This window comes from Pelobates fuscus, chromosome 3 (genome assembly GCF_036172605.1).
Source record: "Pelobates fuscus isolate aPelFus1 chromosome 3, aPelFus1.pri, whole genome shotgun sequence".
In the NCBI taxonomy this organism is placed as follows: domain Eukaryota; kingdom Metazoa; phylum Chordata; class Amphibia; order Anura; family Pelobatidae; genus Pelobates; species Pelobates fuscus.
The window spans coordinates 69,059,851-69,073,260 of NC_086319.1; the positions used below are offsets into that span (position 1 = coordinate 69,059,851).

The 13,410-nt window shown below is 38.6% G+C and overlaps 1 protein-coding gene across 1 annotated transcript in view; it reads right to left on the reverse strand.

The window, feature by feature from the left end:
• The window catches only part of LOC134601623 (dynein axonemal heavy chain 3-like), an 875,684-nt gene that overhangs the window by 291,999 nt on the left and 570,275 nt on the right, over positions 1–13,410 (reverse strand). The window contains exon 43 of the mRNA XM_063446141.1: positions 5,265–5,414. Coding sequence (XP_063302211.1) covers positions 5,265–5,414 — 150 coding nt within the window. The remainder of the gene's footprint in view (positions 1–5,264; positions 5,415–13,410) is intronic.

Here is a 13,410-nt window from a genome sequence, read left to right on the forward strand (position 1 = left end):
CATGTTGGGGGCCTTGCAGAAAACTATACAGGCGGATGTGGCCTTACTCCGCACGGACATTACAGGCCTGGTAGGCCGCATAGGCGTGGTGGAGTCCAACACGGAACAACTGACCCAAACGGTGGCCCGACTTCAATTAGAAGTGCAGGCACTTACCAAACATCGGACAGCAACAGAACTCCGATTTGCCGCGTTAGAGGATTCAAGGCGCCGCAACCATCTGAAAATCCGGGGAATCCCGGAGAATATACCCACATCTGAGCTCCCACACCTCCTTCGGAGGCTCCTAGCTCGCCTCCTCGAGCCCAAACAGGCAAGGAACATCACACTCGAGGGGTGCTTCAGAATCCCGAAACCCAACCGAGCACCAGAAAAGGCCTCTAGAGACCTGATTGTCCGTTTCCGCTCTGGGTCCGACAAAGCTCTGGTACAAGCTGCATTAAAGGGGATTACCCCACTTACCTTCGAAAACATGACCCTCTCGTTCTTCTCGGACCTCACCGGGGAGACGCTTCACTGGCGCAAAACGATGCAACCCCTCACGGCACTGCTCCGTAGCCACAATGTGGAATATACCTGGAGGTCCCCGCGTACGCTGCGAGTCAAGCACGGAGAAGTGATACACTCCATCGCAGACATCTCCGAGGCACCTGCACTCCTCACTAAACTCTCCATATCGGAGGACTTGCTGCAGTTACCTGGCACCCAAACTACCTTGCCGCCAACCCAGCGCTGGAATCCGAAGACCATAGCGCCATTCCACCCAAAAGGGAAAGAACCCACAACCTCGACCGCAACGGAGACCTGAGGACTGTTCCTGCTGTAGTGGATTCACTACATCACATACTTGTGAACTGTCAGTTACCCTGTTGTGGTTTGCCACCCTACCCCCCCCCCCACTAGAGCAATACCACCCTTTACTAGGTTTTCATGCCACGACCCCTACAGGGGTGCTTACCCCCCTTCCCCCCCCCACCTCCCCTGACATCGACAAACGAACCTAGCAAATATAGAAGTCTGGAGGTGTAATCTTGGTACCTAGGTGTACCTGCTACTAAGACCACACTTTTGTGGCCATCCTATGGTACACCCACACCTAATGAGCTGGAGAAATGCTAGATTAGTAAATCGAATTTATTGAGTTGCTAACCCGTTACAGTTAGTTTTTCCTAAGTAGTCCAGCGATTGTTCACCTGAAATAGAGAGACACCTATACACGTTCCTTTGACTCATAAACCAACAAAAATGTGCATAAGTCCCACAAGCTGAAGTTTTAATTTCCTTGTTTTTACTTTGTCTCTTTTTTGCTATCTATTGAAATGTAACTTGAGGCTCTGCGAGCCGTCTGACCCTTGTTGCACGCAAAAATAAAGAATTAAAAAAAAAAAAATATATAGCCATTGTTAAACTTTAAGGCAATTGCACTTAGAAAATAAAATAACATTTTTAAAGGGACACGACACACCCTTAAAAAACTTTAGTTTACTGACGTGCTTTATATCTGAGGAGTATGTCCTCTTTTACTATTTTACGAAGAGTTCAGATTTCAATAGAAATTGGCACTTTTATGAATCAACCTGTTCAAGCAGAGAACAGGTCCCATTACATCGTGGTTTGTTTAGCTCAGTGGAGCTGAACTCAAGAAGCAGGAAATTACTTAGAGCTGCTTGGCTTGTATTGGAAAGTCTGTAATTGGACAGCCACAAATAGCCAGGGCTGAGGAAGAATGGGAGGGCCTGCAAAGGCAGCATTTATGAGAACTGAGCTTTTACAAGCTGTTTTTAGCTATACCCCCAATGAAAATAAAGCATGAATAAATGAATGCAGTTTTTCATTGGGAATATGTGTATACTAAACAGTGGTTGCATTTTTATTTTATTTGGGCAGTGGAGTGTTCCTTTAAATATAGTGGGTGTTGAGCCGACTGAGATGGATTTGTAGAGCAGGTGCATTAGTATTTTAAATACAGTCTGTTTTCTTCCATATCTGCTCCTGGCCAATTATAAGGCAATATTTGGAGGAATATATGTCAATAAGAAGTTGGAACGAAAGGTGGGGGCTAGTCACATTCCACAGTACATTTAGGCATAAACGTAAAGGCTATGTTGTTATCTATAATTGTCTTTATTTTTAATCAGATTTAAAATGGATTGTTTAACTAAGAGAATTTCACTTTCCACTCCAAACTATTACGAACATTAAGAGCTGTTTTAGCTTTATCCGAGAAATACTTGAATTTATAATACTAGTCTATAAAAAAAAAGTGATTTTAGGTACATACAAAGTAAATACATTTTTTTTCCCCAGAATTACATGTTCTACAACATCAGGGGAAGACAGGTCAGCCATATGTATGCCAGAGATAGATGTTAAAAATATCTATTGTGCATATTACACCAGTAGTTGTGATATAAACCATGTGCCCATATGTTCTAATATATGTTATTCGGTGAAAAACCATAGACCTTAATGTATTGTGATTTATATTTTCATTGTATACTTAATGTACACTAAATAGACCTAGGCTACGATATCTCAATGAAATGCTTTAAACCTGAAATGGAAAACATTTCAGTTTGAAAATCTCAGCAAAGGAGACTAGTGCTACGAGGACCGAAAGGTAAGTACAAAGTTTAGTTTGATTGCTAATGGGGAAGGGAGCTCACCTAAACAGCTATTAGGACCCTATAGCATCAGGAATACATGTTTGTATTCCAAATGTTTGTGTTTCTAATGCAATAGTGTTCCTATGATGCTCTCTTAGAATACTTAAATATATGTATTATTGTGCCAATAATATTTACATAAATTTTAATAAATATGTGTATATGCATAGTAATACATGCCAGTAATAATAACAATAATAATAATAACCTCAGAAATTGCGTTACTTTAATTAATTAATCAAATCTATGTAATTAGCACTTATTGGCTAGGTGTACATGATAACATATCCAAAGTGAGGAGCACGCTTATAGGACTTTAAAATAAATAAACTTCATTTTTTGCAGTTGTACAACATCATACACTTACCATATCAGTCCCATTTCCAAACTTTCCTTAATGTCTCAAGGTAATAAGGCTGAAATATTAACTATAATATTAATGCACATCTGCTTAAAATAAGGTAGTTATTTTGAAATCCTATGAGTGCTCTCATTAACATTGGAGAAATAACTTTTAATTTCAAGTTATATTTCCCACCTCTGTATATGGACATTATGCTGACATAATGCATTGTAAGGCTGGTACAGGATCTTTTCCCTGGCCAGAACATAAACCCATATAAATATATAAGCATAAACCCATATAAATATATCAGCATAAACCCAAATAAATATATAAACATAAACCTAGAAGTCATTGCATATCTATTACACTCCGGGGCCTTTCTTGGGAGACAGACCTAGGTTGGCTAGGTTAGGGTAAGTTGTTTTCTGAAAAGCTCCAAGTCTAATTTTGGCTTAATTTCATTGTTATTGAAAAAAAAACAACAACACCATTCATTGATGCACCATCAAATGTGTATGCTTGCTCAAAACCTTAATCATATTCACTTTTGAAATTGTTCTTTAGTCTCAATTTCTCCATCATAACATAAGAATAGAAAAGGGGGGGGGGGGCAAGTTATAGTTTAGTATTTTTTAAATATATCACAAAAGCAAACTATTCACTTTTTGTTTACACTCACATATAACAGAGCCATCTAAGCTGGGTCAAACAAGAAAAATCTTTGTGACTTTGAAGTAGCACATCACATTCTTTATAATAATCTCTTACATTAAGTATTCCCACCTTTATTTACTTGGATTAATTTTGCTTTGCCAGAATATAATGGAAAAATACCCATTATGAATAGTCAACATATAACATACTATGAAAAGAGGAAATATAAACTGTCACATAGAGCTGACCCCTTAAATTGGCACAAATACACTGCTTTACTGCTTATTTATTTTGGGTAAAACAGATTGACCCAGCTAAGAGCAACTATTCATGTTGTTAAGCAGTGAGGACTTCCAATGCAACTGTAAGAAATGTTACTCTATAAAAACTATACTTGGCAAAAAAAAATGTACAAATATTATAAAAGCAAGTCATTTCACCTAAAACACTGCCGGACACATTAAGTGCGACTCCAACATGCTTATTTGAATTTCTATTGCTATTTTATGGTTGAGAGATTGAGTTAAAATATCTAAAGCATAATTTTAAAGGCTTTTGGCCCTCCACTTTACACATTTGGTAGTGTATCATAGAATGGTGCTGTTTTTTTTTACTGACTTATTACGTATGGTGTTGAGTAAGTGAACACAAAGGTGTTGTAGTGACCTTAAAGGGGCATCCAGACCTTAAAGGGGCATCCAGACCCCTTAATCACATGCTTTACTGTCTTATAAAAACTGCAAATTTCAGTAGAAATTTACACTTTTATAAATTAATCTTGTTACACGCTGGGGCTGTTTGCTAATTTTGAAATCCACTAAGAATTTTCACCTTAGTAAGTATCCCTGATAGTAAATAACCATGTGATTCACTGCAATATTACTCAATAACATGTATTCATTTATTTTCCCCTATAAACAGTGTTTATATTTATACTGAATTCAGTCCTTACAAATATCCCTTTGATAATATAAATTCCCTAAAAATACTTGAACCAAATGTTTGTTTCTGATCACAGTTAACACATTGTTTGTAATAATACAAAAATGGTTTATTTTCCAATAATTTAATCTATATATCATCAAATTATGCATCAAATTATGAGCTGACATTGGCGAGTTCCACATGCCTACAGAACTTCAATGTAATAATAATTGGCGACTAGAAGAGGAACTAGAAAAGGTTATAAAGTATAATTGTCTTTGTATCTGCATAAAATATATTTGAAAGTAAAAACAGCTACCAGAGCAAATTATTAAGACAATAGATAAAAACTGTAATATAATATTAATTACTAGATCTCAAAAATTTGAAGTTGATACCAATAAAACAACGACTCTTGGGAAAGATGTAGAAAGAACTATTACTGATACTTTAACTCTACAAAATAACCAATGGATTTTAAGTAGTAATTCTATCTGAAGTGTGAATCTCCTTTTCTTTGTGTTACAGAAGAATCTTGTTACTTAGAATGTTTTCCTGTTGTGTTGGAGCAGATGAGAAATTATAAAGACTAATACAACAATTTAACGCTTCAGAGAAACAGTGTATATCATTACTCCTCTGTAGCCAAGCAAACTAATTAATATTTATTGCACCTGTCAAACCAATAGCCGTGGTCAATCCATTGCCTCAGCAGTTCAATGGGAGGCTGGGCTCCATATTTCTCCTTGGCAGGCATGTTTAGGTCATCAACAAAGACAAAAGCCCGTTTCCCCAGTGGAGCACCGTAAACTCTCTTCTTTCGTCTGCAAAATTAAACCATTAATTTAGTTCATGTTAATTTCCAGGCAACTTTTAGCAGCAAACAAGAAAAAAAAAACACAGAAAAAAAAACCATTACGCGTATCCTAAGATACATCATTGTTAACAACAAGAGAATTTCAACAATCCATGACCTCTGGTTTTATCAGATGTACCTTAAAGGTCACATACCATTGTGAGGCTGATAGTTATAAATCCACATGGAATTTAATCAAAGGTGGCAGGGCAGTCTGAGGTAAATAAGCTTCCTAAACTTAAATTATTCCTGCTAGATCCTTTTGTTAAATGCTGACAAGGAAAGTGAATAACAGGCAGTGGAATTAATCAAACTATAAGACATGCACCAAACAAACATCAGCTTATCTGACAACACAAGGAAAGGTTTCAATTTGTATGCTTTGAGTTTAATTGTTTTTTCCTTTGCTAAGGTGTAGTTTTTTTGTGACGAAATAGACTACAAAATAGAATTGGGATATGTGTAAAGCTACAGAAAATAATATCTGTAAAAGATACCAACTTTTTGTAACAATTCTAAATATTTCTTATATGAGCGGCTTTTTGAGGTCCACATAATTATACAAATTCACGCAAATAAATATTAAGATAGTAAGATATTGTTCTTTGTAGAAATGTTGTTGGCAATTCCCAGCTGTGGCTAAATGAGTCAAATCACACATCACAAAATAGCTTTACAATGTTATACAATTATGTTGGAAAATACTAAAAAAAATAGCTTTGTGATATAAAATGAGTGTTTTGGAGGATGAAATATAAGTGAATCTTCATTAATTGCCAACGTTTTGGCTGACATCAATTCATCAGCATAGATGTCCACAGCTAAGCATTAACTTAAAAATACTCTTGATGATGTGTTTTCAGTGATTTGTGAAGGTCTTACATCCATGAAAGTTGAATGTTCTTAGTATGGAGTGGTTTTCCATTTGTGTTCCAATACCAGCTAATATATTTTTAAGCATAGAAATTAAATACTAAAAGGATACTATTTGTTCACGTACATTGTTATTTAGAAAAGTATAAATTGACAGGAATTCAACACGAGTTTCAAATTTAAGGCCAATGTATTCAAACTAGAAACATAGCGGACTGAGATTTTTTTTTAAAATAGTTATGTTGGCCTATAATTTAAAATTTGATCTCCTAGCATTTCACACGTTTTGGAAAAAGCCTAAAAGAGTTTTAAGGAGACACAACAAAGCTGTTTTCACCAGAATGAACATAATGAAAGCAATTACAAAGAAACTAAACTCACATTTGTCTACAAATAAATAATTTATTTTTTTAAATGTAAAACACGTAAAATTTATATTTTTAAAATGAAGTCCTATCTCACGACAGATTTAGTCTAAGAGGGGCCAAATACAAGATAACTTCATCAGTAAAAGATAGTAGATTTAGTTCCAGCATGTTATAGTAATATTTGTAGTTACTTCATATAGTTTAGTATAGTGCTTATTAACTCCTGAATAGATCTCCATGTGATTTTATCAGACGGGTTAGAACAGACAGATCATATTTATCCGGTATGCCCATCTATAATATATTGTTTCCTTTGGCAGAATAGCTATCCATTGGTATTGGAGGCCCCTTTGAAAGATGAAAAGTTGTCTGAAAATATTTTTTTTTTATTTAAAGGGACACCATACTCAGCAAAACAACTTTACTTAATGAAGTAGTGTTGGTGTATGGATCCTTCCCCTGCAGTCTCAGTGCTCAGTTCTCTTCCATTTAGGGTTAAATCACATTGTTTATGCAGTCATAGTCACACTTCTCTGCATGTGACTTACACAGACTTCCAAAACACTTCCTGTAAAGAGTAATTTACTGTTTATACTTCCTGTATTGCAATTGCTGTTTAGTTTAGAATTTCTTATCTCCTGCTCTGTTAGTAGCTTGCTAGACCCTGCAGGAGCCTCCTGTATGTAATTAAAGTTCAATTTACAGAGCAGGAGATAAAATCTTTTAAAGTAAGCTACATCTGATTGAAAATGAAACCATTTTCCTTTCATGCAGGCTGTGTCAGTCACAGCCAGGGGTGGTGTGGCTAGGTCTGCATAAATAGAAACAAAGGTTATTTAACTCCTAAATGGCAGTGAATTGAACAATGAAACTTCAGAAGCATGATCTATGCACAAAAACTGCTTTATTAAGCTAAAGTTGTTTTGGCGAGCTCTAGTGTCCCTTTAATTATTTACTATATAATAATTGAATAATGTACCAATGAGCTAATTTTATAAATGCTACATGGTCACTAAGCTAATGCGATATATCAAATTTTGCACCATGACCAAAAAAAAAAAAAAAAAAAAAGAAGAAGAAGCACTGGATTAGTGGAGCTAATGATAAGCTTATCACCAATACATAATCTGTAGACTTCATATTGTTCTGTTATTACATAAAAAAATACCTTCTGAAGCTATGAAATGTAATTTTTTTTTATGGAGTAAACTGCAGAGTACCACGTTTAATTTTGTATAACTGATCGGACGATAATATATAGCCAAACTTTATAATTAGAGATGTCCCGAATAGTTCGCTGGCGAATAGTTCCTGGCGAACATAGCTTGCTCGCGTTCGCCACGGCGGGCGAACATATGCGATGTTCGGTCCGCCCCCTATTTGTCATCATTGAGTAAACTTTGACCCTGTACCTCACAGTCAGCAGACACATTCCAGCCAATCAGCATCAGACCCTCCCTCCCAGACCCTCCCACCTCCTGGACAGCATCCATTTTAGATTCATTCGGAAGCTGCATTCTTAGTGAGAGGAGGGACAGTGTAGCTGCTGCTGATTTAATAGGGAAATCAATAGCTAGGCTAGTGTATTCAGTGTCCACTACAGTCCTGAAGGACTCATCTGATCTCTGCTGTAAGGACAGCACCCCCAAAAGCCCTTTTTAGGGCTAGAACATCAGTCTGCTTTTTTTTTCCTGTGTAATCTAATTGCAGTTGCCTGCCTGCCAGCATGTGTGTCAGGCTCACAGCGTATGCTGTGCCCACTTGCCAACTGCCACTACTCATATCTAGTGTCACAATAGCTTGCATTTAAAAAAAACAAAACACTTTTTTGACTGTAATATAATAGCAGTCAGTTTCCTTCACATGTGTGCATGTCAGGGCCTGCCAGGGCACAGTGTCACACCAGTGCAACTCATATCTGGTGTAACAGTAGTGATGTGGAATTATTAAAAATTATTATTGTACTTGTATTGAATTATTGTACTAACTCCATTTTAACCTTATATTGTGACAATCCTCCATTTTGTCCTCCTAACCTGACTTCTTCAAATCCTCCATTTTGTCCTCATGACTTAACTTGTTCATTTTAAAACTACCTTACGTGACTGAACTTCTCAACCCAATTAATACAGTAGACAAAGACCGTGTTTCCTACAAGGACAAGTACCAGGAGGTGCTGGCTACTCCTTAAGACTTGCCGGCTACTCCTTAGGACTTGTAAGATAGTATAGTTTGAAGGCCACGAGAACACAGTAGTAATGAAATGTTCTATTCATAAGAGACCTTGCACCTGGACATGAGGCCTGATATCACTGACTGTGTAAAATGACGCTCAAGCCCCCCTTTCCACCGAGTAAACCTCATGCTGGGAAAGATGGCGCCTGAGCCTTCTGTCCACACCCTTGTCCAGAACAATACCACCTCCCGGTGGGAGGACACCTAGCTGGTCACTCAAACCCCTGAGCCAATTAATAATATTGGTGGGTGGACACGAAGTTAGTCACATAATGTTTAATCCAATCAATGATGTCATTTTGCTTTTAAAAAGATCTGCACAACTGTTTTCCAACCAGATTGTATTAAATTTTCTGAAGTGCTTTTAACCTGAACTCCATGTGTCAGTGTGAGCTTACTTCTGCGTATACGCAATTTAATCATCTCAGATTTGGACAGGAACAGATAGACATTTAAACATATTTGTTTATTTCTAAATTAATCTACATCAATTTGGCTCCCAACGTGGGGCATCGGGCTATGTCTGGCCGGTGAGCCGTCCTAAGGAAGATGCTGTTGGACGGGGGAATCCTGGGGGTAGGAAGGGAGACTGATCACCTCCAGGTACACGGTAGAGACTTCTGCAGAGCCACCGGTATGTTCCGGCCCCTTTGATTGACCCGTCCACGTGTCTGTGACTGCTTCCCGGGAGGACATCAAAGACAGGTAATATCTTGCCCGGTGTCTCGTTACTCACTTGTTTACCTGCATTTTAGTCTATCTGTTGCCTGGGTGTGTTTGAATTGTTTGCCTGTTTCCCCATTTTGGGGGGGTGGACCTGCAGGGGATTTGCCTGGGGTTCTGTCTTGCTTGTTTTCCCCTTTTTGGGATAAAGGGGGGTGGACCTGAGGGGACTTGCCTGGGTCTTCAGTATATCTGTCTATCTGTTTGTATTTTACCCCTTTTGGGATAAAGGGGGGTGGACCTGAGGGGATTTGCCTGGGTCTTCTGTTGCCTGTTTTACCCCTTTTAGGAACCACGGTGCTGTGGTTGTAGGGAAAAAGGGGGGTTGACCTGTGGATGTGTTCCTGGGGGTCATCTTTTCCTGTTTAACTCTTTTAGGAGCCTCGTGGCTGGGGCTGTAGGGAAAAAGAGGTGTGTTGGATCTGTGGAGATTGTGTAGACTCATAGTTTCCTGGGGATCCTTCTTGTGTCACTTTGATAGCCTAGCTAGCTTCTCTGTGCACGTTACTCTGCTTGCAGAGTGGTGGTACCCTCCAGCTTTGAGCGCTGAGCTGGAGCCATTCCAATTTTTATTTGTGGTGGATGAATTCGGGCAGGCATTGCTGTCTTCATCGCCACGGAGTAGTGAGACTTATAAAGTGGGTTTTTATAGGGGCACTACAAGGGTGAGGGTAGCGCAGACACTATTAGTGGGCTGCTGTGTCGAGGGAGGCTGGCGGAATTCGGACCGGTGTCAGTTGTTTTCCGCGGCCGCAGGTAGTGGAGACACTACGGGGTTGAGGGAGGTGACTTTGGAGTAAGCACACGAGTAAAGGAAAGGAATTACTGTTGATTTAATTTGAACTGTGATGCATGCACTGTATTTCAACTGTACTGTTGTTTGTTTAATGTGGAGTCATTTAAACTCCTGTGTCTGTCCCTAAGGATTTTTTTCCTTACTCTTTACCTTTTCTATACTTCCTATATTATTATTCTATCCTCTCCTATTTCTATTGTGAGAGAAGTGATTGGTCACACACTTCTCACCTCCAATTAGTGACTAGTCTACGTTTTGGGAAGACGCACTGGGGGGGGACCCACCCCTCTCGAGTGTCAGTCCACCATTGTAGACACTGTTTAAAACCTTTTCCCCCTATATCTGGGACGCCTGTATAGGAGGGGAATGGAACAGGGTTAGAAAAGCCCAATAAGGGCTGGCTAGCGCGTGTGATCTAGTTGAAGATAGAGATTGCTAAAGTGTGTAAAATTGCTGTGCCTTCATGTGGTAGATTACTGACAGAGAAGAAAGCAAGCTTACTGGTACAGAGTAGCAATGCTATTCAGCAGGAAGGTAGAGTTGAGGAAGAACTAGATCACAAAGGGTTAAGAATGTATGTATATTATAATAATTGTTTTTGTATTTTGTGTTAGCCATTACCCTGGTAGAGGGTGGGGGTTTTGTATTGAGTTTCACTGAAGAGTATTATTAAATGTTGTGTTTTTGTGTCTCTTTGCTTTTGCAATAATTGTAACGTAACTGTCTTTCCAGCGCTGACATGGTTAAAAAACTTCATGCTGGCTCTCTCCTTGCCTTCTGTGAGACGCGAGGGGGGAGAGGGAGGGGTGACATTCCTGGTTTTTCAGTTCTGCGTTCAGTAAAATTATTCAGAAACTAATAAGATTTAGCAATGGAACAAAGTATTTTCTCCAAGACTGTTGTATAAGATAAGGAGTCAGGGATGTAGCTCAGTGTTTATTACGAAGGTTAGGAAAGTGAATCTGATGCAGGAATAGAGAATTATTTGGACGAGTTAAAAATGTAAAGGCAAGTGTGATTTGTTGCATTGCTATGCAATGTGGATAGAGGGAATATGCAAAGTTGTTAAGCTAGATTGTGAAGAGGAAAAGTGATTAATGGCTGTAGGTATATTGTTTGCATTCCGTGAGTTTATTTATTTATTTTATTTATTTATTTATTTTCCGCCCGTGTATTGTGTCATGCTCATCCTATCTTAAAGACATGCTGTCTTCCTTAATTCCCATATATTATGAACAAAAAGGTTACGGTTACTAGGATTATCCTGCTATTAGTTTCCCTGTGTCAGGAAGGTGTCTGTGACAAGTATTGGTTAATATGTAGATAGAATATATATGTCTATCGTTTCACGTATAAGTAACAAGTGTGTTTTAGCTCTGTGTACAAAGATTGATAACATGCTGAAAGAAGGGTTATCTTAAAGAACATTTACTAAAAGAAAGTTCTAATAAACCAAGATTTCTTGAACAAATGAATAAGCCAAGTTTAAAGACTGACTAACAATTTTTTGTTGTAAGCCCAGATATTTTATTATTGCATATGCATAGGAATTGAGACTTTGGGCATTATAGTATATTAATTCTAGATCTGTTACTAGCAGCAAGTGCCTATCCCACGCATGCTTAAAACACTTCTACTGAGTAAACCCCTACCACTCCAGTTGGAAGGCTATTCCATGCATCCACTACCCTCTCAGTAATGTAATACTTCCTGATATTATTTTTAAACCTTGGTCCCTCTATTTTTGAGACTATGTCCTCTTGTTATGGTAGTTTTCCTTCTTTTAAATATAGTCTCCACTTTTACTGTGTTGTTTCCCTTTATGTATTTAAAAATGCTTTTTATCATATTTCCCCTGTCTCGTCTTTTCACCAAGCTATACCTGTCAAGATCCTTTAACCTTTCCTGGTGAATTTTACCCTGCAATCCATGAACCAGTTTAGTAGCCCTTCTTTGAACTCTCTCTAAGGTATCCATATCCTTCTGAAGATATGGTCTCCAGTACTGTATCCAGTACTCTAAGTGAGGTCCCACCAGTGTTCTGTACAATGGCATGAGCATTTCCCTCTTCCTACTGCTAATACCTCTCCCTATGCAACCAAGCATTCTGCTAGCATTCCCTGCTGCTCTATTACATTGTACATTGTCATTAACAGCCAGAAACTGGAGTACAAGAAATGTGAATTAATGTATAGCCATTTATAAGCTTAACAAAATCTCCATTATCTTTTCCATTTATTTTGCAGAAGGCAATGTTATTTGTCTATTTTGTATGTTTTAAAAAACATTATCAGTAAAGAGTAGAATAAATTTTATCCCATTTACGAGACATAAAATTGTGATAATGTATATTTGTGATATAAGTAGAAATTACATTTTGAGATGTTAGATATAAATTATTAAATTTAAAACGAGAGTCAGGGATAGCGTCTGTCTCTGCGGGCACAAGACCCCGTGTGGAGAAGTGGTGGGTAAGCCATCATGGGCCACCCATGGGAGTGAAACGTTCGAGGCTTGTGGAGACAAGATGAGCATGTTAGCCTTTTATTATTTTTCTCTAGGGAAAGCATAGGGCCAGTTAATAGTTGTTGTACATGGGCTATTTGCAGCCTCCATTGCATTTCTACCTAGTCTTGATTTCTGATGTCTCCTCCATTGCTACATCACCTGTCTGCTCCCTTACCTACCCACCCCCGCTTATTCCTCCCACCGATCCCTCCCCTTCATCTGCAGTCCCCCACTTTCTCCTCCTGCTCCTCCCTCTACTCCACTTTCTCCTCCTACCCCTTCCTCTACTCCACCTTCTCCTCTCTCCTCCTACTTCTCCTCTTCTCCTCCTCCTACTCCTCCCTCTACTCCACCTTCTCCTCTCTCCTCCTACTTCTCCTCTACTCCTCCTCCTACTCCTCCCTCTACTCCACCTTCTCCTCCTCCTACTCCTTCTTCCTGCTCTTACTCCTCCTTCTTCT